We start from the raw sequence: 21,807 nt of genomic DNA, 5'->3' as shown, positions 1-21,807 counted from the left end.
GGCCTCACAGAGGGCTAATCTGGGCTTTCAGCTGTGCAAGAGTCTTATAGGGCTTCTAGCCTGATTAATGTGTGCAGACTGCCTGGGAAGACTGCAGGATCTCTGTGAGAGAAACACGCTTCCTGATACAAGTGAGCTATACAGTGTTTACTGGAATACTCTGTGTTTTTTGTTTAGTGATAGTTAGGAACATCTTGTGTTTAGTTAGTGCCGGACAGGCAAGGTATTTTCTTTTGGTGTTTGTTTTATTTTCTGTATAATAAAACTGGTTGGGGCCAGTTGTACCAGAAACTGGACTTGTGTGGTTCCTCAGCTGCTGCGTGCTGCCAGTTACCCCAGGAAACGGCACCTTGTACCCTTACAGTGTTACAATACACATTTAGCCTTAATTCTTAAATTCACCCTGTAAGCAAGACCTTGTATCACAGATGCAATTAGAGAGGAAATTAGATAAGTGCTTACACCACCAATTTACTATTACTATGAATGGCTGAGCTCAATGACATGACATCTGCTGCCCATCAATTGCAGACATAACAGTACGGATGGTGTACTGGTTAGCATTACTGTCACAATGCACTGAGGTCCTGGGTTTGATTCCCACCACGGCCCTTACTGTGTGGAGTTTGTATATTCTCCCCGTTTTTGTGTGGGTTTCCTATGGGTACTCTGGTTTCCTCCCACAATCCAAAAATATACTTGGCTCCCGACAAAAATTAGCTCTAATGTGTACATGTACATGGGTAGACTAGATGGGCTTTCCAGTTCTTATCTGCCGTCACATTCTACTTTTCTATGTAACATTTAGGTTTAGCTCCTTTAATGCACAGCAATTATTACTACTTCGCATAGTTGGTCCGTCATGTCTGCCAGAGCATACTTCTCCCTATTGAAAGCAAAGGCACTGTTTTTTACGATAGTAAGACACAGTTCCATCTGGTATTTGATATACCACTGATGAAGTATTAACTAAGACGAAACGTGTAGGGTGAAGTAGCAGAAGTACCTGTACCTACCACAAGGTGGTGCTGCTTTCGGGAGCTCACACCTTGTGATAGGGTGAGACAGAAGTCTATGATATCTTACCATAAGTGAGGATACACTGCATTATATTAGTGATTTCAGGATCCAAAGAGAAGTTACATCTGTCCTCTCCTGACACCCATATGCTGAGCTATACACATCGTACGGTTTGTTAGTGCCACCGTACAGTCGCAGAGCAGCGTCACTGTACAGCGACAGTCATTATCATTATGTAATTGCACGCAAACGGCCTTAGTAAGTACACGCTCTGCACCAGTCTTTAGCTTACAATTTCCACTGGAAAAGAACTGCACATCAGGAAGACGTCTCTGATTAAAATATTTACACTTGCAAAGGTTTTTGACACTATTCTGAGTAAGCTCCATTGTCCGTGAGCAATCATCCGTGCTTTGATGACATTTATAATTTCCCTTGATTATCTTCCAGCTCTAGTGTTGGCAGACATACAGCTCTGACAATGTGAGACAGAGATAAAATAAACACTTCAGAATTCTGCTGTACTTTCCTTCAGACCCAAACGCAGAGACTCAGGGAGCGAGGGCCAGGACTTGTGCTTCACCCAACTGGTATTCACGTCTTTGGACTGAATTAGCAGGAAAAGCAGCTGTGCGTATACATCATGGTACCATTAATTACTCATTGATGTCTATTTTTGTAAACCAAAACAGTATATCCTATTTCTACAGTTTACGTTAGTCATAAGAATGGATGAGTGGGGATACAACGTCCACACAAACAGAGGTAGCCACAAATTGGACAAAGGGAGACGCTTCAGAAGAGATGTGTGATGGGCTGAAAACAATTTATCTTCTCAGATGCTTATGTTTGTCTCTCCCGTAGCTATAGATGTGTCCTCTTACACCCTTGCTGCACTCCCGCTAAACAGCCCTTGAAGTCTTTAAATGCGGTGGCAGGACTCAGCTGAGCGTCTTTTTTCCCCGCTTTCCTCGAAAATGCGTCTTAAGACGCAAAGGATTTACCAGCAGACGCTGCTTGTGCGTCCTATTACATTACTACAATAAGACATATTTTTGTGGGGGGAAAGAAAGCAAAAAAAAGATGCTCGCCGCTACCGAGTCACATGGCACTCACGCGTTGTGTGTAACGCGACTTGTAGCGCACGGAGCAAAGGTGTAAGAGGACACATCTGTAAGTGGCAGATCTGCAATCACAGATTATAGTGGAGCTTCATAACCCCAACTAATGCAAATAACGAGATAGTAAGGGGACTATTTACTAAGCCATAGATGGAGATAAAGCGTATGGATATAAAGTACCAGCCAATCAGCTCCTAACTGCCATGTTACATGCTGTGTTTGTAAAATGACAGTTAGGAGCTGGTTGGTTGGGACTTTATCTCCGTCCACTTTATCTCCATTCACGGCTTAGTAAATAGACCCCTTCTTTAGGACAGGGATCTTTCTTGTTTGCTTTCCATACCTGGTGGTTTAAGATAAAAATATGGTAAACAAAAAAAAAAAGGGGCAGACTAGATGGGCCAAGTGGTTCTTATCTGCCATCAAATTCTATGTTTCTACTATATATTGTAAGTAAGCATTAGAATGTAAGCTCTCACGAGCAGGGCCCTCTTCCCTCATGTGCTTACCCTTTCTTACTTTAATAATCTTCAACTGCACCAAATCCAGCAGTCTTCTGCCACCTGATACTTATTCCAGTGTCATCTGCTGATGTAGCTATGTTTATTTACCCTGTACTTGTCCTATACTGTCATCAACTGTAAGTTGCTGTTTTCCTGTTTGATTATTTGTTTATGTATTCTGTAATTGGGCGCTGCTGAACCCTTGTGGCGCCATATAAATAAAGGATAATAATAATAATAATAATAATATGCATAAAGTATACTTAACATGTTATAAAGTGTAACAAAGAGAATGGAAAATGAAAGTGTAGATTCACTGACCGTCAACTTTACATTCTTCTAGCTGATGAACGACTCCCGTGTCATTCTCCTTCTCCGCTGGCCATTGGTAAACGTACAGGCTGGTATGTGAGGAACCGGCATCTAGCACAATGCCATACTGGGGAAGGTAAAACACAATAAGGCAGCTTATTATCCAGCGGTTACTAAATAAGCTTGTTCTTGGCTGCACTGATTCTATTGGGTAGAGCAGGCCTGGCCAACCTGTGGCTCTCCAGATGTTGTGAAACTACACATCCCAGCATGCCCTGCCACAGTTTTAGCATTCCCTAATAGCAAAACAGTGGCAAGGCATGATGGGCCTTGTAGTTTTACAACAGCTGGAGAGCCACAGGTTGGCCAGGCCTGGGGTAGAGGGTCGAAATACATATTACATTTCAGCAGTCGCCAATGTGCAACTTCCTTATAAAAAGACACCATTTTGCTCCACCATAACATTACACTAACCTTATTTCTTGTAGCTATTAGTTTTAGTACATAAGTTATATCACTTTACTGTGAAAACTGCCATAGCCTGCGGAACAACTAATATACAGTATACATAGTATCTCTACTTTCATTTGGGACCTATTCCTCTTCCCTACGGCATAAGTTCTTATGTTGTTGTCAGTAGTTCTTGGGAAGAAAAGAACAATGTAATACCCTCCAGCTCAGTCACATCCTGCTGATTATTATTGGTGAAGGGCAGCAGGATCAGCCCGTATAGTAAACGGATCCATCTTATTATTGTTGGTGAAGGGCAGCAGGATCAGCCCGTATAGTAAACGGATCCATCTTATTATTGTTTGTGAAGGGCAGCAGGATCAGCCCGTATAGGAAACGGGTCCCGCTGATTATTATTGGTGAAGGGCAGCAGGATCAGCCCGTACAGGAAACGGATCCCGCTGATTATTATTGGTGAAGGGCAGCAGGATCAGCCCGTACAGGTAACGGATCCCGCTGATTATTATTGGTGAAGGGCAGCAGGATCAGCCCGTACAGGAAACGGATCCCGCTGATTATTATTGGTGAAGGGCAGCAGGATCAGCCCGTACAGGAAACGGATCCTGCTGATTATTATTGGTGAAGGGCAGCAGGATCAGCCCGTACAGGAACCGGATCCCGCTGATTATTATTGGTGAAGGGCAGCAGGATCAGCCCGTACAGGAAATGGATCCCGCTGATTATTATTGGTGAAGGGCAGCAGGATCAGCCCGTATAGGAAACGGATCCATCTTATTATTGTTGCTGAAGGGCAGCAGGATCAGCCCGTATAGGAAACGGATCCCGCTGATTATTGATAGTGCAGGGCAGCAGGATCAGCCCATATAGGAAATGGATCCCTCCGATTATTGTTGGACTGAGACTGGAGGGAGGGAGGTTCAGGGGAAATGTGAGGAAAAATCACTTCACAGAAAGGGTTGTGGGCAAGTGGTGGCAGAGGCTAAGAGGTGGTAGAGGCTGAAGGGCCCCCTACACTAGAACGATAATGCCCGATTTCATCCGATTTCGGGCATTCGGCCCGATATATCGGATGAAATCGGGCATTTTGGAGGTGTTTCCAATCCGATGCGCGTTCCCGTGAGCATCGGATCGGATCCTCCAGATTGACCGTGCTGCACCAACGATCATGTCCGACCCCGCAGGCATGGCTGGGATCGCCAAAGATACATCGTATGCAAAAGGACAGCAGCCTGCGACATGATGGTCGGACATGTCGCGTTAGTGTATGGGGCCCTTAAGACAGTAGAGCAGTTTAAAAATGCATGGGATAGACATAATGATATCCTTACAAAGAAATAAGGATCAAATAAGATTTTAGGTAAAAATATGGTAAAAAGGGAGCAGACTAGATATGCCAAGTGGGGGAGGCATTTGATATGCCGGCTGTCGGGATCCCGGCACTCACCATACTGACGCCAGAATCCCGACAGCCGACATACCAACAACTATTCTCCCTCTTGGGATGTCCACGACACCCCTGGAGGGAGAACAAATAGCGTAGCGCGCCACCGTGCCCGCAGCGTGGCGAGCACAGCAAGCCCGCAAGGGGCTCTTCTGCGCTCACCCCACTGCCTGCATGCCGACGGTCGGTATGCTGGGCGCCGGGATCCCAAGCGCCGGCATAACATATTATACCCCCAAGTGGTTCTTATCTGCCGTCAAATTCTATTTTTCTACTTTTCTATGTTGGTGCAGGGCAGCAGCATCAGCCATATAGGAAACCGATCACGTTGATTATTATTGGTGCAGGGCAGCAGCATCAGCCATATAGGAAACAGATCCCGCTGATCATTGTTAGTGCAGGGCAGCAGGATCACCCCATATAGGAAATGGATCCCGCTGATTATCCCTGGTGCAGGGCAGCAGCAGCAGCCATATAGAAAACAGATCCTGCTGATTGTTGTTGGTGCAGAGCAGCAAGATCAACCCGTATAGGAAACGGATCCCGCTGATTATTGTTGGTGCAGAGAGCAGGATCAACCCGTATAGAAAATGGATCCAGCAGATTATTGTTGGTGCAGGGCAGCAGCATCAGCCATATAGGAAACGGATCCCGTTGATTATTGTTGGTGCAGAGCAGCAGGATCAGCCCATATAGGAAACAGATCCCGTTGACTGTTGTTGGTGCAGAGCAGCAGGATCAGCCCGTATAGGAAATGGATCCCTCTGAGTATCATTGGTGCAGGGCAGCAGGATCACCCCATATAGGAAATGGATCCTGTTGATTATCATTGGTGCAGGGCAGCAGGATCAGCCCTTATAAGAAATGGATCCCACTGATTATTGTTGGTGCAGGGCAGCAGGATCAGCCCATATATGAAACGGATCCCACTGATTATTGTTGGTGCAGGGCAGCAGGATCAGCTAGTACAGGAAAGGGATCCCACTGATTATTGTTGATGCAGGAAAGCAGGATCAGCCCATATAGGAAACGGATCCTTATTATTGTTGGTGCAGGGTAGCAGGATCAGCACATATAGGAAAAGGATTGCGCTGATTATTGGCCCTCATTCCGAGTTGTTCGCTCGGTATTTTTCATCGCATCGCAGTGAAAATCCGCTTAGTGCGCATGCGCAATGTTCGCACTGCGCCAAGTAACTTTACTATGAAGAAAGTATTTTTACTCACGGCTTTTTCTTCGCTCCGGCGATCGTAATGTGATTGACAGGAAATGGGTGTTACTGGGCGGAAACACGGCGTTTCAGGGGCGTGTGGCTGAAAACGCTACCGTTTCCGGAAAAAACGCAGGAGTGGCCGGAGAAACGGTGGGAGTGCCTGGGCGAACGCTGGGTGTGTTTGTGACGTCAACCAGGAACGACAAGCACTGAAATGATCGCACAGGCAGAGTAAGTCTGGAGCTACTCTGAAACTGCTAAGTAGTTAGTAATCGCAATATTGCGAATACATCGGTCGCAATTTTAAGAAGCTAAGATTCACTCCCAGTAGGCGGCGGCTTAGCGTGTGTAACTCTGCTAAATTCGCCTTGCGACCGATCAACTCGGAATGAGGGCCCTTGTTGGTGCAGGGCAGCAGGATCAGCACATATAGGAAACGGATACCGCTTATTGTTGTGCAGGGCAGCCGGATCAGCCCATACAGGAAACAGATGCCTCTGATTATTGTTGGTGGTGCAGGGCAGCCGGATCAGCCCATACAGGAAACAGATGCCTCTGATTATTGTTGGTGGTGCAGGGCAGCCGGATCAGCCCATACAGGAAACAGATGCCTCTGTTTATTGTTGGTGCAGGGCAGCAGGATCAGCCCATACAGGAAACAGATGCCTCTGATTATTGTTGGTGGTGCAGGCCAGCCGGATCAGCCCATACAGGAAACAGATGCCTCTGATTATTGTTGGTGGTGCAGGGCAGCTGGATCAGCCCATACAGGAAACAGATGCCTCTGATTATTGTTGTTGGTGCAGGGCAGCCGGATCAGCCCATACAGGAAACAGATGCCTCTGATTATTGTTGGTGGTGCAGGGCAGCCGGATCAGCCCATACAGGAAACAGATGCCTCTGATTATTGTTGGTGGTGCAGGGTAGCCGGATCAGCCATAGAAAAATATCAAGAAGTTTAGAGTCTAATTTCCCATGTTAATGAATAGTTTAGTTAGTAAACTGAGAATAGCATTTATAGCATCCACATAATGGCACTAATGTGTTACCAGGTTGTCACCACTTGAGATCTTATAAGGAAAAATCCCAATTTAGTATTTGCTAATAAAGCTTAATTTACTAGACCTAAAACACTTCACCATTACTCTTACATTTAAGAGGCATATTGTGGAGGGCTTCCGGCAACACCGCCAACAGAGATGGAAGCTGCCTAATCCAGCTCCTCACAAGCTGCAGCGGGAATTCTGTTTTAACCTCCTCTGAGGCGATTTTATCCGGACCAGCACCACCAAAGATCAGGGGAACACCTCCCTGGTGTATGGAAAGGTATTTCCCCACTCTCATGCCATCCAGACAGCAGAGCCGGGCACCAGGAACAAAAACGCCTATCCAAAATGGGGGCCGCGGCTCCTGCGATTGCGGCTCCTGTGCCTGCCCCTCCTGCTGCTACCTCCTCACAGCCTGGATCCCTGCAGCCCTTCCAGCAACACTCCATGCCTCTCCTGCCCCTCAGCCTGTGGACGGAGTGCCTATAGATGTAGCTGCATATGGAGACATTGTGAAAGCTACAAGAGAGACTATGGCTCCCCTAATGCAAGAACAGGCAGCCTCTTTTTCAAGCAATTACTAATGGAAGCTAATAATAACATTGTGCAACTCACTAAGAGGGTCCAAATCACAGAAAATCGGCTTGTCGATACCTTCCACTATGTAACCGTGCTCAAGCAGCAGTATGATTCTTTGTACAAACAGTGGGGCAGATGTATTAACCTGGAGAAGGCATAAAGAAGTGATAAACCAGTGATATGTGCAAGGCGATAAACAAACCAGCCAATCAGCTCCAATATGTAAATTAACAGTTAGGAGCTGATTGGCTGTTGCATGTATCACCTTACACATATCACTGGTTTATCACTTCCTTATGCCTTCTCCTGGTTAATACATCTGCCCCAATATGTGCAAGTGCTCAGTAAAGTGGATGACCTGGAAAATCGTTCACTCAGAACAATCTGAGGATAGTGGGTCTTCCTGAGTCACTTAAAGGTGATTCTCTGACTGACTTTATTACCTCATCTCTGCCTGATTTACTGGATGTGAGTGATTCCTGTGCAGATATGGTTGTCGAGAGAGCACACCGCATCCGGCCTCCCTGGAGTGGTAAAGATTCTAGACCCAGAGTGACTATTTTCCGATGTTTAAATTTCCTTCACCGCGAGGCACTCTGGCAGGCATCCAGACGCAATCGGTCTATTACCTGGGAAGGCCACAAGTTGTTCCTGTTTCAAGATTATTCGGCCGAAGTCACTCGTGCCCAGAAAGCTTTTTCTGGTCTTTGTTCAGAACTGTTTCGTAACTAGGGTTTTTGGAGCCCAGTACAAGATGTAAAATGGCGCCCCCCTCCCCCCCCCCCCCCCCAAAGAAAAAAAAACATATCAAAAGAAGCATGTGCGCGAGCGGCAAAAACCAGAAGGAGTGTGGCCACGCTCCAGAAGGGGTGTGGCCACTGAAAATGGTCCACAGTGCCAGTTACATTGCCCCACAGTGCCAGATACAATGCCCCACAGTGCCAGTTACATTGCCCCACAGTGCCAGATACAATGCCCCACAGTGCCAGATACAATGCCCCACAGTGCCAGATACATGCCCCACAGTGACAGTTACATTGCCCCACAGTGCCAGATACAATGCCCCACAGTGCCAGATACATGCCCCACAGTGCCAGTTACATTGCCCCACAGTGCCAGTTACATTGCCCCACAGTGCCGGATACATGCCCCACAGTGCCAATTGCATTGCCCCCCAGTGTCAGATACAATGCCCCACAGTGCCGGATACATGCCCCACAGTGCCAGTCACATTGCCCCACAGTGCCAGATACAATACCCCACAGTGCCAGATACATGCCCCACAGTGCCAGTTACATTGTCCCACAGTGCCAGATACAATGCCCCACAGTGCCAATTACATTGCCCCACAGTGCCAGATACAATGCCCCACAGTGCCAGATACATGCCCCCCAGTGCCAGATACAATGCCCCCCAGTGCCGGATACATGCCCCACAGTGCCAGATACAATGCCCCACAGTGCCAGATACAATGCCCCACAGTGCCAGTTACATTGCCCCACAGTGCCAGATACAATGCCCCACAGTGCCAGATACAATGCCCCACAGTGCCAGATACATGCCCCACAGTGACAGTTACATTGCCCCACAGTGCCAGATACAATGCCCCACAGTGCCAGATACATGCCCCACAGTGCCAGTTACATTGCCCCACAGTGCCATTTACATTGCCCCACAGTGCCGGATACATGCCCCACAGTGCCAATTGCATTGCCCCCCAGTGCCAGATACAATGCCCCACAGTGCCGGATACATGCCCCACAGTGCCAGTCACATTGCCCCACAGTGCCAGATACAATACCCCACAGTGCCAGATACATGCCCCACAGTGCCAGTTACATTGTCCCACAGTGCCAGATACAATGCCCCACAGTGCCAATTACATTGCCCCACAGTGCCAGATACAATGCCCCACAGTGCCAGATACATGCCCCCCAGTGCCAGATACAATGCCCCCCAGTGCCGGATACATGCCCCACAGTGCCAGATACAATGCCCCACAGTGCCAGATACAATGCCCCACAGTGCCAGATACATGCCCCACAGTGCCAGTTACATTGTCCCACAGTGCCAGATACAATGCCCCACAGTGCCGGATACATGTCCCACAGTACCAGTTACATTGCCCCACAGTGCCAGATACAATGCCCCACAGTGCCAGATACATGCCCCACAGTGCCAAATACAATGCCCCACTGTGCAAGTTACATACCTCACTGTGCCAGATACATGCCCCACACTGTGCCTGATACATGCCCCGCTGTGACAGTTACAATCCCCACTGTGCCAGTTACATGCCCCTCTGTGCTCTCCCCCCCCCCCCCCCCGGTCACTTACTGAGTCACCGGCGCAGCGCCGCCGCTTGTTCTATGTGAGGGGAGGAGAGCGCCTCTCCTTCCCCTCACCGCTCCAGGACAGGTCTCCGGCGGCTGTGTGGCGCCGGTTCGCTAGCCAATCAGAGCTCGCGGACCGGCAGCCAATCAGGAGCCGGTCCGCAAGCTCTGATTGGCTAACGCCGCCGGAGGCCGGACACAGCAGCGCTGCTAGGGCTTTCAGCGGCGGTGAGGGAGAGACGGTGCGTTCTCCTCCCCTCACATTTCGGCTTTCGGCGTGACGGGGGCGAGTGGGGCATGATGCCCTGGCCGCCGGCGGCGCCCCCCTCTCCTGGGCCTGCCAAGGCGCCCATCGCACGTGCCCCACTCGCCCTACCCTAGATACGCCTCTGCATGGATTTCTCTACTCCTGATGAGGCGTCTGATTATCTCCGCGACGAAGGCCAAGCGCGGTCTGCTGCGGGCTCCCCTATCAGAATGACCGACCAGGACTGACATCCTCCTGCACTATTTGCTGAGACTATTTTCTAGCTCATTTCTCTCCTATCCTCATTTACTAGTCCTTTCAAATTGAAAATATTGATAACATTTGAGCCTTGTGGACATTTGGACAGCGCTGCATTTTTCGACAAGTCTCTCCTTGGATTTTCTTTTCCCATATACAGTTTGCTTATATTCTGCCGCTTTGATTTGGACAGTATTGGTATCGTATGAATCTCTTTTAATACCTGAGTGTCATTTTTGTGTAGTGTTTTCTTTTTTGTTGTTGTGTACCGTCTTGTTGCAGGGGTACCCCTGGTTGTTATTATCTACTATTTCTTGTTATTGCAATTAGTGAATTTCTTTTCTCTTTCTTCTCTTTCTCTTTTTTTATATACAATAAAATAAAGAAGAAGCTGTTTTGGTGCTGGTCCGACTATTGGTAGTATGTATCCCCACCTTACAACTTTTTCCATAATGTACTTGTTTGTATTGAAGTGGTTTGAAGGGTGGGATTTCTATCTTTTTGTTCCCCGCTGCGGCTTCTTGGAGCCCACTCCCCCTCCTCTCTCCCTTCCCCCTATCCAATCTCTGTTCGCTCGGATTCCTTGCGTGGTGTCCTTGTTTACCGCCTGTGGACTCTTAAGTGTATTTCCCAGGAAGTCTGCCTGTTGGCTGCAGGGAATTTATTTCTCTGCAATTATTATTTCTATGTTTTGTTTGTTTTTATTTTTATATGTCTTGCTTCAAGTTTGTCTTTATTTTACCCTTCCTCGCCCTTCAAGCAAAAGTACTGATATGTCCTATTGCGCTGGTTCATCTTCTCATTGCTCTTCCAAGTATGGTATCAAACTGAACATTTTTGTATTTTTCTTATGGATTAATTCAGTTTTTTTCATTATGTTCCTGCTTTACTTTAAAAGCCCACTCTCTATTTTGGTTAATGCTTCGATATGGCCCCCCTAAAGATCTGTTCGTGGAATGTGGGAGGGATAAACTCCCCCATTAAACGCACGAGAATCCTTTCCTATGTGAGGAAACTGGGTAGTGGTAGACACTCCACTGTTAACATACGTAAGGTGATCGCGGTGCTACAGTCGACCGCCTTCTCTGCGAACCCTTCCCATCAGTCTATTATTTCTATGGACGCAGAAAAGGCGCTTGACCTAGGTACCTGGGAGTATTTATTTCACACTCTTACGAGGTTTGGATTCCCGGGGAATTTTATCTCTTTGCTGAAAGCTCTTTACTCCTCCCCCCTTACCCAGGTGTCCAGCAATGGTTATCTTTCTTCTCCTTTCCAGATTTATCGAGGCACTCAGCAGGGATGTCCTACAGGGATGTCCCCATTATTGTTAGCAATTGCGTTGGAACAGCTTGCTATAGTTCTTCGCTCTTCTGACAGCTTTAAAGGATTGCCTTGGGTCAGTCTGATTTAAAATTATCCCTCTTTGCAGACTTTTTGTCTCAGATCCCAAAACCTCAGTTCCAAAGATAATATCGCTGTTGTCTATGTTTGCGTCATTTGCGGATTATAAAATCAACTTACATAAATCTGAACTTCTACCTCTCCTGGGCCTTAGTGCCTCTGACCTTTTAGACCCCACGTTCAGTCATTTCCGTGTTACCCGTACTCAATTTAAATACTTAGGTATAATTATCCGTTTGTCACTGTCAGCTTTATATTGCTCTAACTTGCCCCCGGTCATCTCTCAAATTGCAAAATTACTGGACTCATGGAAATTCTTGTCACTGCTGGGAAGGATAGCTTTGATTAAAAGTATAATATTCCCCAAATTGTCTTACCCAATTCAAATGCTACCTATCGCCCTATCCCCAACTGATATCAAACACTGTTTACGTTTATTTACCACTTTTTTATTGGAAGTGAGGACATCCCCACATAGCTCTTACCAAATTATTGCTCCACAAATCTAAAGGTGGTTTGGGTCTCCCAGACATTAAACTGTTTACTCACTCAATATTCTATAGATATATCAGCGACTGGTTGTTAGGTAGGGAGATATATACCCATGCATTGTCTTAAGGGGCTCTTTTTGACCCCTTTTCTGCGGCAGCCCTGCTCCACACCTCGAAACGCCTTATTCCACCCAATATTTGTAATAATATTATGTTCCATGACACATATGTGGTGTGGAAGGCAATTTGTTTTAAGCTCTCTAGGCCATATACTGCGTTTCGATATATACCTTTTTGTGGAAATCCTCAATTCACCCCGGGGATAAACAATGTTATGTTCTCACACTGGATATTAAAGGGTATCTCAAAAAAGAGGGATGTTTTTGACCCTGGCGGCACGATTTTACAGTTTTCTGACTTGCAGGCCACCTACCATATTCCACGCCAACAGTTTTTTTATGTATCTCCAAGCTTCTAATCATGCTAAGTCAATTACCTCACGTCTGTCGCTCTTGCCATCACCTGATCCTATACAATCACTCTTAGCATTTATCATTTTACCCCCATATAAGACAAAATACTTGAGTGCCGAACTGACAAGATCAGTACCTATTAGAGCTTGGAAGCAGAATGTAGCAGCATGGGTGCGAGATGTTCCCTCTATAATCTCTCCTGACCTATTACTCGATCATTTCGAGTCCACATAGAAATATTTGCGATGCACCTGGTTACAAGAGGTTCACATTAACACAATTAATAGGGTGTATATCTCCCAGGCCAGAAGAAGCATATGGTTTCAGGGGAGCCGGATGATTGTCTAAAGTGTAAACGCCTGAACGCAACCTTCGTAAATTCTGGGGCAAAGTAACAAACTATATCAGTTCTATTTTTCATTTACAACTTCAAGCTGAACCCCTTGCTCTATTATGCGCAAATTTTAAACATTGGTTCTTAGGCTCTGATGGTCCTAACTTCATCACCTTGTTGACCAATATAGTAATGTTAAAGGTAACCCCAGGAAAGGGCACCCTTTGCTTAACCAAGTTCAAGCACGCATTTAGTTAGTTAGCATCAGGTTCATACACGGCTGCAGCCAGTGACCAGTCAACAAATTAACATTTGTAATAACTAGCCACGTGTGTTTAGTGAGGAATAATAGTGCGGAGCTGCTTTATTTCCTGAAAACATTACATTATAAAAGAGGTACATATTTGCATTCAGTGGCGTAGCTTCCTTACACAAAACATAATCCACATATTGGTTAATGATTTTTTTAATTTTATTGGTTAACATACTTTTTTTATCCTATTGGTTAATAAACTTTTATTTTTTTTAGCAACGCTATAATTCCAGTTTGCGGTTTTATGTGGGGCAACAGGGGACTTTTGTTAAACTTATAACCTACATATGTTTGGTTCTGTTTTCGCACCTGTTATACCGCAAACTGACAAATACCTTTGAAGCCTTCACATTTAGCTGCTGACAATATATTTCTGCAAGGAAAGTATATCTTAGATAAAGGTCATAGCTTCACAATATGGGTTCAAACAAAGTACAGGTCTGTACTTTTCCTGTGTCAGCTCTAAGCTGAAAAACAATTTGAAACAGCTTTTTAAGATGTCAATTATAAAATGGAGTCCTATGAACAAATATGGCTTCCATCTTTATTAACTTCCCCTCTTTGTTTCTAATTTTAATTTACCCTTCCTTTACCTGGTCATTGATTTTATAGGGACACCTACTTTTACGACTGGTGTACCATAAGGGCACTCCAGGCATGGGCTAGTCCATTTAACATCCCTATGCTCGGGTAGAACCAATGTTCCCTATTTTTTATTTTTAACCACAAAAGAAAGTTCACAAAGGAGAAGCGGTTTCTTAAGATTAAATTATTATAATGTTCATAGTCCTTGAAAATGTTTATAACTTCATATTGTGACAGCAATGTTCCTTTAGATCACGTCATCATAGCAATAGGGACAGCTGGAAGCTTCTGTGTATCTGGTATGGCAAGTTTCACAGTAGAAGAATGTGGAATTGTATATTATAGCTCCTCCAATAAGTTTCATATAAATTGGTTGCGGTTTAGCAGTTTCAGCAATGCTTTAGGTAGAAAAACATTTTAGTATCAGTATCCACATAATAAGCCTTACCATAAAATATGCAATTAACAGCAAAACAAGTTCCTAAGCAACAATAGATAATATTTTTGAAAAGCAATTGGTTGTATAGTGTTTATAAAACCAAGAAAAGAAAGAATCTGGAAATACACTGGTATAATTATGATTAGTAGCAAACTGATTTTTTAACTGTATTACTTCATTCATCTTTTTATCAATAATATCTTCTGGGTTAGTATCATTAGTTAAATAAGTGCAACATTTAACTACATATACAGTTTGTAACGTGACACAATAGCCTGCAGATACAGTAAACAATTGGTGACAACTGTTTATATTGGTCCTATTTTACATTCAATGACTAGCATCTTTTATGCCTATTTGTCTTTACCTGGGTAATTGTTGACATCCTATGTGTATTCCCTTTTGTTCTGTTATTTTTGGCATAGTTACTGATTATTGCACTATCACTTGACTCCTCATATAAGTAAGATTCAATCATTACTGTTTATATAAGAATAACCATGCTAACAAGAAGAACTAAGTTACACATTATACATCCCCCAGACCCTTATATGGCCTGGGGCCTATTAAATTGTATTTATATATTTTGATTATGTATCGTGATTGGATAATACTTCCTTTGTTACCTTTTTTGCAATGAGATGCGTTTATTTACGAGTTTCTTTCACTCAACGTGACTGAAGTGGCGGTAGTCAACAGAACTTAAAACGGTCCTTTGAATTTGGGCTCAAGAGACTTTCTCTTTCTTAGTGACCACCCAATCACCTTGCTTTAGTTCATGTGAGTCTTGGGAACAGTTGGAATTTGAGAATAGAATCAAAAACTTTGCCATGCAATTTGGTTAGTTGCTGTTGTATATGCATTACATAATAAGTTAAGTTACCATGTTCATGTTGCAGTTGCTGTGGAAAATAGCATACTGTCCTAGCAACAATACCAAAATAAGATTTCATATGGTATTAACCCATGCTTTTCACTTGAAGTATTTGTGAGAACAAAGCAATGGGTAAACCTTCTAGTCATGTTTTGCCTGTTTCTGTAACTTATTTTTATAGCTTTAGTTTTAAGGTAATAAGTTTTTCTACATGTTTACTACTTTGCCTATAGGGAGTGTAAAAGGCCTGAGTAACACCTAAATTTGACAGAATTTTGCCTAATACTTTTCCTGTGAAATGGGTACCTCTGTTGCTTTCAAAAACTTAAGGTACTCCATATCTACATATTACTTTTTGCATTAACTTCTTTGCAACAGTTTTGGCGTTTGCTGCTCTACAAGGCCAAGCTTGAACCCAATTTGAGAATAGGTCTTTGCACACAAGTACATTTTCATACCCAGAACATTTGGGTAACTGGACAAAGTCTATTTGTAATCTCTGAAAGGGGTAGCAAGTTTGTGGGGTACTTTTTGCTGGTACCTTCACAACCTTTCCTGGGTTATGTAAAGCACAAGCTACACACCCTGCAACATAAGCCTGTGCTGCCTGTGTGAAACCTGGTGCCACCCAATGCTGGTTCAGAATCCTCACCATTGCATCTGTGGATTGGTGAGTTTTTCCATGCAATATTTGTGCTAAGACTGGGTAAAGTGAGCGTGGTAAACAGATACGGTTTTCCACCATCCATCTGTTACCGTGGTATTCGCCCACCTAATTTTTCCCAATCCTTTTTCTCCTTGCCTAAGGCCTGTGCTTGTAATTTGCACAATAACTGTAAGTCTAATGACTTTGGCGTGACAGTTAACATCACCTGAGTGTCTGGCAGAGGCTGGACTGCTGCAGCTTTTGCAGCCTGATCAGCTAGCGCTTTTCCTCTGACCTCTGCAGTATCCTCTTTAGTGTGCGCTTTGACCTTTATAACTGCTAATTTTTTTGGCAATTGAAAGGCAGCAAATAATGCTCTAATACAGTTTTCATGTTTTATTGGTTTTCCTGAAGAACCTATAAAATCTCTGCTTTTCCAGATAACTGCATAGTCATGGGCAATACCAAAGCAGTACCTTGAGTCTGTATAAACGTTAACTGTTTGACCTTCAGCATAAATACAGGCTGCTATCAGTGCCCTAAGTTCTGCCTCCTGCGCTGAACTACCTGATGGCAAGGGTTCCTGTATTAAGATGTCTGTTTCTGTAGTAACTGCAAAACCTGTATGCGGTTCCCCATCCACATAGTACCTGGAGCCATCCACAAATAAATGTAAATTTGCATTTAGTAGAGGATGTCCCTGTATTTTTGGTGTACTTGCGGTTTCAAGATTCATTAACTCTATACAATCATGTTCTTGATCGTGTATAGAAATGGAAAAATTTGATTGGTTTTCTGTGCCTGTCATTTCATCATCACTCGCACCATTCCCCTCTTTTGAAACCAGCGGCAATAATGTCGCTGAGTTCAAAGAAGTACAACGTTTGATAATGACATTGGATGGTGTAAGCAATGCTACTTCATATTTGGTTAGTCTAGCAGCAGATAAATGTTTAGTCTGTGCTTGGTTCAGAATTTTAGTCACTGAGTGAGGTACCTGTACAGTTAAGGGATGACCCAGAACAATATCAGCAGCCTTGTCTAACAGTAATGCTGCTGCTGCTACTGACTTGACACATGTTGGTGCTGCCCGTATGACTGGGTCTAACTGTACTGAGTAATACGCTAGGGGTCGCTGTTTGTCACCATATACCTGCGTTAATATTTTTTGCGCATGGCCTGAAATTTCACAACAAAACAAATTGAAAGGCCTTGCATAATTAGGAAGTCCTAATGCTGGTGCTGATATTATGTCTGTTTTTAGCTGACAAAAAGCATTTAGCTGTTCTTGTGTTATGAGTAATGCACCTTGTGCATTTTGTCCCTTTAGGGCATCATATAACACTAGTAGTTTCTGTGATGCGCCTACAATTCACTCTTTGCAATAAGTGATCAGTCCTAAAAGGATATGAGTTGTTTACATGTTTGAGGAGGTTTAACTTTTGAAATAATTTTCCTCCTTTTTGTAGTGATATGCTTACTATAAGCAGAAATGCAGTGTCCTAGAAATTGTACTTTGTTTTGTGCATATTGTAACTTATTTCTATGTACCCTACATTTTTTTATATATGAATAGCAACAAGGGTTGACATTTGGGTTCTATTTAAAAATACCTTACACTTGTGGTTTTTTTGATGGCATCATATAAAACTTAGTTTTCTGTGATGCCCTTGGAATGTATTTTGTACAATAGGTGATTCATTTTAGAAATGACTTAAGCTGCTGTAAGGTGCGTCATAGAGATATTTCTAAAATAAACCTTCCTCCTTTACTGTTATATGCCAAGCATCAACAGTGATGCAATGTTAATGTATGTTCACCTAACATCTTTTAGAGGTATTATTTATGCATTGTTACAGTTTACAGTTACAATCTTGATTTTATACCATGTAAATGTAATTGTATCATGAGGGCAGACTTTTATTTTAGGGGTATGGACTATGACTACAGTTTTGCCCACTTCTCATACCTAGTTTACTTCATCACTTGGCCCCACCCCTTGTAATAGTTACCCAAACACTTCCTGATTCTCTGACATTTCATTACACACTGTAACTGGAACAGCAACGAGCTGTACATTAAAGAAAATATTTTCTTACATTTGTAACATGTTTCTAATTATTTACCTATGAACTGTTACTGTTTTAGACACAGATATTAATTTTACTGTGGAGATTTTTTTTAATGCAAATACATGTTATATTTGTAGTCTTATGACAGCCCTTTGCTATTGGCTGGGGCAATATTTATTTGGCCACAACACATTTTATTATACTTATTTAAAACTTTATACTAAGATAATACTATTTTACACACACAAATAAAACACAGAGAGTGAGCCAGCACTCTCCCAACTCCGAACAGGGGTTAGCTGGAGTTTAATGATAAACCATTAGAACTTACATAATACATTATATTATACACTTTTATTGAAGTTTACAAGTCATTTGTAGCCACTGATTCAATACATATTTACCAATGTAATTTACAGACTATATATTTTGCTATTTTGTGGCACAAAATTACAGAAAAGTGCAAACACACTGATTACAATTTATGAATAATTTCTTTACACAATTTGATAAGCATGCAGTTTCAGAGACAAAAGCAGCCTGAAACTGAGACTTTTACAAAAGCAGCCTGAAACTGAGACCTTTAGACCCCAGTTTCACCTAATGACGAACCAGACCAGCCCACATGGGAAGGCAAAAAGGAGTAAAGAATAGATTACCACCAGCTGGTTTTATGTTTGCATTTCCATGCCACCTGAGTCCAATTGTCCATCACTAAGCAGGATCCAGAAAACTTATAACCCTTTTTGGATTTTATTTTTAGGTTTAAATTATTTTTAATTTTCTTACATGTTTAATGAACTCCATAAATTGTTGTTTAACATCAGGGAGTTTTGTAACTGTTATGTTAACAGTTCTGAATTTTTTATATTATGCAGTGGTTCAGCGCAACTTTTGGCGCACTGGATTAGGTCCGTCAGCAGCTACACCAGGTGTGACAGCATCTTATGTGCACACCGGATATAGTTTGCAGGGACCAAATCCTTAAGTAAATTATACACTGGAGGTGCAGATGCCAAGCTTGAGACCATACATAAAAAAAATTTAGGAGACATTTTTGGTCTCTTGACATTACATGCTGTACAATTTTTAGTTTACCAATATATTAGTCTGTGGCATGCACATCTTCAGGTATAATTAGTAGGTCTTTTATTTTTTTAACACTGGCAACCATTTACTGATTAACTTTTTAGATTTAACAGATTTCCTAACATTTGGTTCTTTACAGGGTTTACATTTGTAAGACCAGGGTGTCTGACAAACTGGACATATTGTGTTATTTGGTGGGTTACAATGTCCACAATTTGGACATGCCCAGTAAGGATACCCTTTGGTTTTCTTGGGACCTTTACGTTTAATTGTTCCCTGTTCAGATATGTCTGCATCTTTAAAATCATCCATATTAATTAGAGCCATTTGTTCTTGAGTTTGTCCTAAATCTTTTAACTTTTTTTTATACTGAAGTAATTTACCTGTTTTAATTCACAAATCAAGACTCTGTTCCAGATTATTATCCTTCACATATCTCCCATAGGTTACTCTAATTTGTTTTAACCTATCCGGGTTTAGAGTGCCATTAGTAGTCACTTTTGCCCATTGAAACAATCGTCTCATATCCTTCAAGCATTGCTCACCATGTACATTCTTTATAATGTCCATGGCACTCCGAGGTGCTTCATCCGAAGGATAAGTATTTGTATTTCCCATACTTATGGCCAGTAAGTATTCAATAAAATCCGGGAAATATCAGTAACCTGGATCTAACGGATCCTTAGAGATATAACTGTGAGGAAAATTGCCTGAAACAGAGGTGATTTGTAACCAATTTTTACCTATGTCACTATCTTTTGGAATGAAATGACATCCCATCAATATGAACACATCATTTGGGTTTTCTCCATTTTTCCAAACCCCTTCTTCTGCAGAGTACACTACTGCTTTTAAAACAAATGGATGTCCCTCCCCTAACTTGTGTATGATTGCTATGCAGACACAATCCTGACAGGACATTTAACTTGCATTTATTGCTTGCAGCAGTTTGTGGTTACAGCTCACGGAAGAGAGAGAGAAAAAAAGTTTTAAACAGCTTCCGTTCCTGATTTTTTAAACTCTGTACGCTATAATTCTTAAAGCGACAGGACGTGCTTTATGGTACTAACAAGGTATGCAAGTCAGATGCAATGATATTCTACCGTGAGTACAACTTAGACTCATATATTATGTACAATATACTGTATTGTTCTGAACCTTCCAATTTAGACAGTATATCTGACCAATCCTTTCCAATATTTCTTACTTTAGGAATAAAATGACAACCTATTGGTACAAAAATGTTAAACCCCTATTTCCACGGTTCGGAGAATAAGGGTGATTCTCCTGGATTACAAATATAATGTAAATAAAATTTCTGATTGTGGTGTGCCTTTACTAAGAGTACTACACACTTACAAAGGGGACATGTCTGTTTCATAACTCTGACTTATTTTTTAAAGTCTTTCTACAATATCCTACACATATACACTGCAGTAACACAAACTTAACCTACGTTCTAATTTTCAATATAAGACAAAACAAGACAGTGGTTGCAGCAACATCCAGTTTAACAACCCATCAGTTGGTTATATGCAGACACACTCTAAATACTCAGAATCCATTTACTTCCACATTCATTCATTGTTACGCCTTTATAACACATATATAAGCACATATAAGCAAGAGATAGAATGAAAATGAGAAAAACCTGTTTACTGAGTGAACTTTGTGCGTGCGATCCCGATGCCTGTCTCCCAGCGGAACAGAGTGGACAGTTAACAGGAATGAGAGTCTACAGAGAAATATCTCTACGTACCATGCATGGATTTTGAGTCTCAGTCCAGGAACCGTCCGCCCAGTCGTCCGCTGTTCAACAGGTGATGTGGGATCTCGGATTCGGAACCTCCATATTGTTAAAGGTAACCCCAGGAAAGGGCACCCTTTGCTTAACCAAGTTCAAGCACGCATTTAGTCAGTTAGCATCAGGTTCATACACGGCTGCAGCCAGTGACCAGTCAACAAATTAACAAATTAACATTTGTAATAACTAGCCACGTGTGTTTAGTGAGGAATAATAGTGCGGAGCTGCTTTATTTCCTGAAAACATTACATTATAAAGAGGTACATATTTGTATACAGTGGCGTAGCTTCCTTACACAAAACATAATCCTATTGGTTAATGATCTTTTTAATTTTATTGGTTAACATACTTTTTTTATCCTATTGGTTAATAAACTTTTATTTTTTTAGCACGCTATAATTCCAGTTTGCGGTTTTATGTGGGGCAACAGGGGACTTTTGTTAAACTTATAACCTACATATGTTTGGTTCTGTTTTCGCACCTGTTATACCGCAAACTGACAAATACCTTTGAAGCCTTCACATTTAGCTGTTGACAATATATTTCTGCAAGGAAAGTATATCTTAGATAAAGGTCATAGCTTCACAATATGGGTTCAAACAAAGTACAGGTCTGTACTTTTCCTGTGTCAGCTCTAAGCTGAAAAACAATTTGAAACAGCTTGTAAGATGTCAATTATAAAATGGAGTCCTATGAACAAATATGGCTTCCATCTTTATTAGTAACAATTGCCAAGAAG

At 42.7% G+C, this 21,807-nt stretch overlaps 1 protein-coding gene across 1 annotated transcript in view; it reads right to left on the bottom strand.

The window, feature by feature from the left end:
* Window positions 1-21,807, bottom strand: part of ENTPD1 (ectonucleoside triphosphate diphosphohydrolase 1) — a 173,592-nt gene that overhangs the window by 33,728 nt on the left and 118,057 nt on the right. The window contains exon 3 of the mRNA XM_063962248.1: window positions 2,966-3,083. Within this exon, the coding sequence (XP_063818318.1) occupies window positions 2,966-3,083 (118 nt within the window). The remainder of the gene's footprint in view (window positions 1-2,965; window positions 3,084-21,807) is intronic.

This window comes from Pseudophryne corroboree, chromosome 3 (assembly GCF_028390025.1).
Source record: "Pseudophryne corroboree isolate aPseCor3 chromosome 3, aPseCor3.hap2, whole genome shotgun sequence".
In the NCBI taxonomy this organism is placed as follows: domain Eukaryota; kingdom Metazoa; phylum Chordata; class Amphibia; order Anura; family Myobatrachidae; genus Pseudophryne; species Pseudophryne corroboree.
The sequence above is the reverse complement of the archived record's forward strand: the minus strand, read 5'-3'. Positions and strand labels throughout refer to the sequence as shown.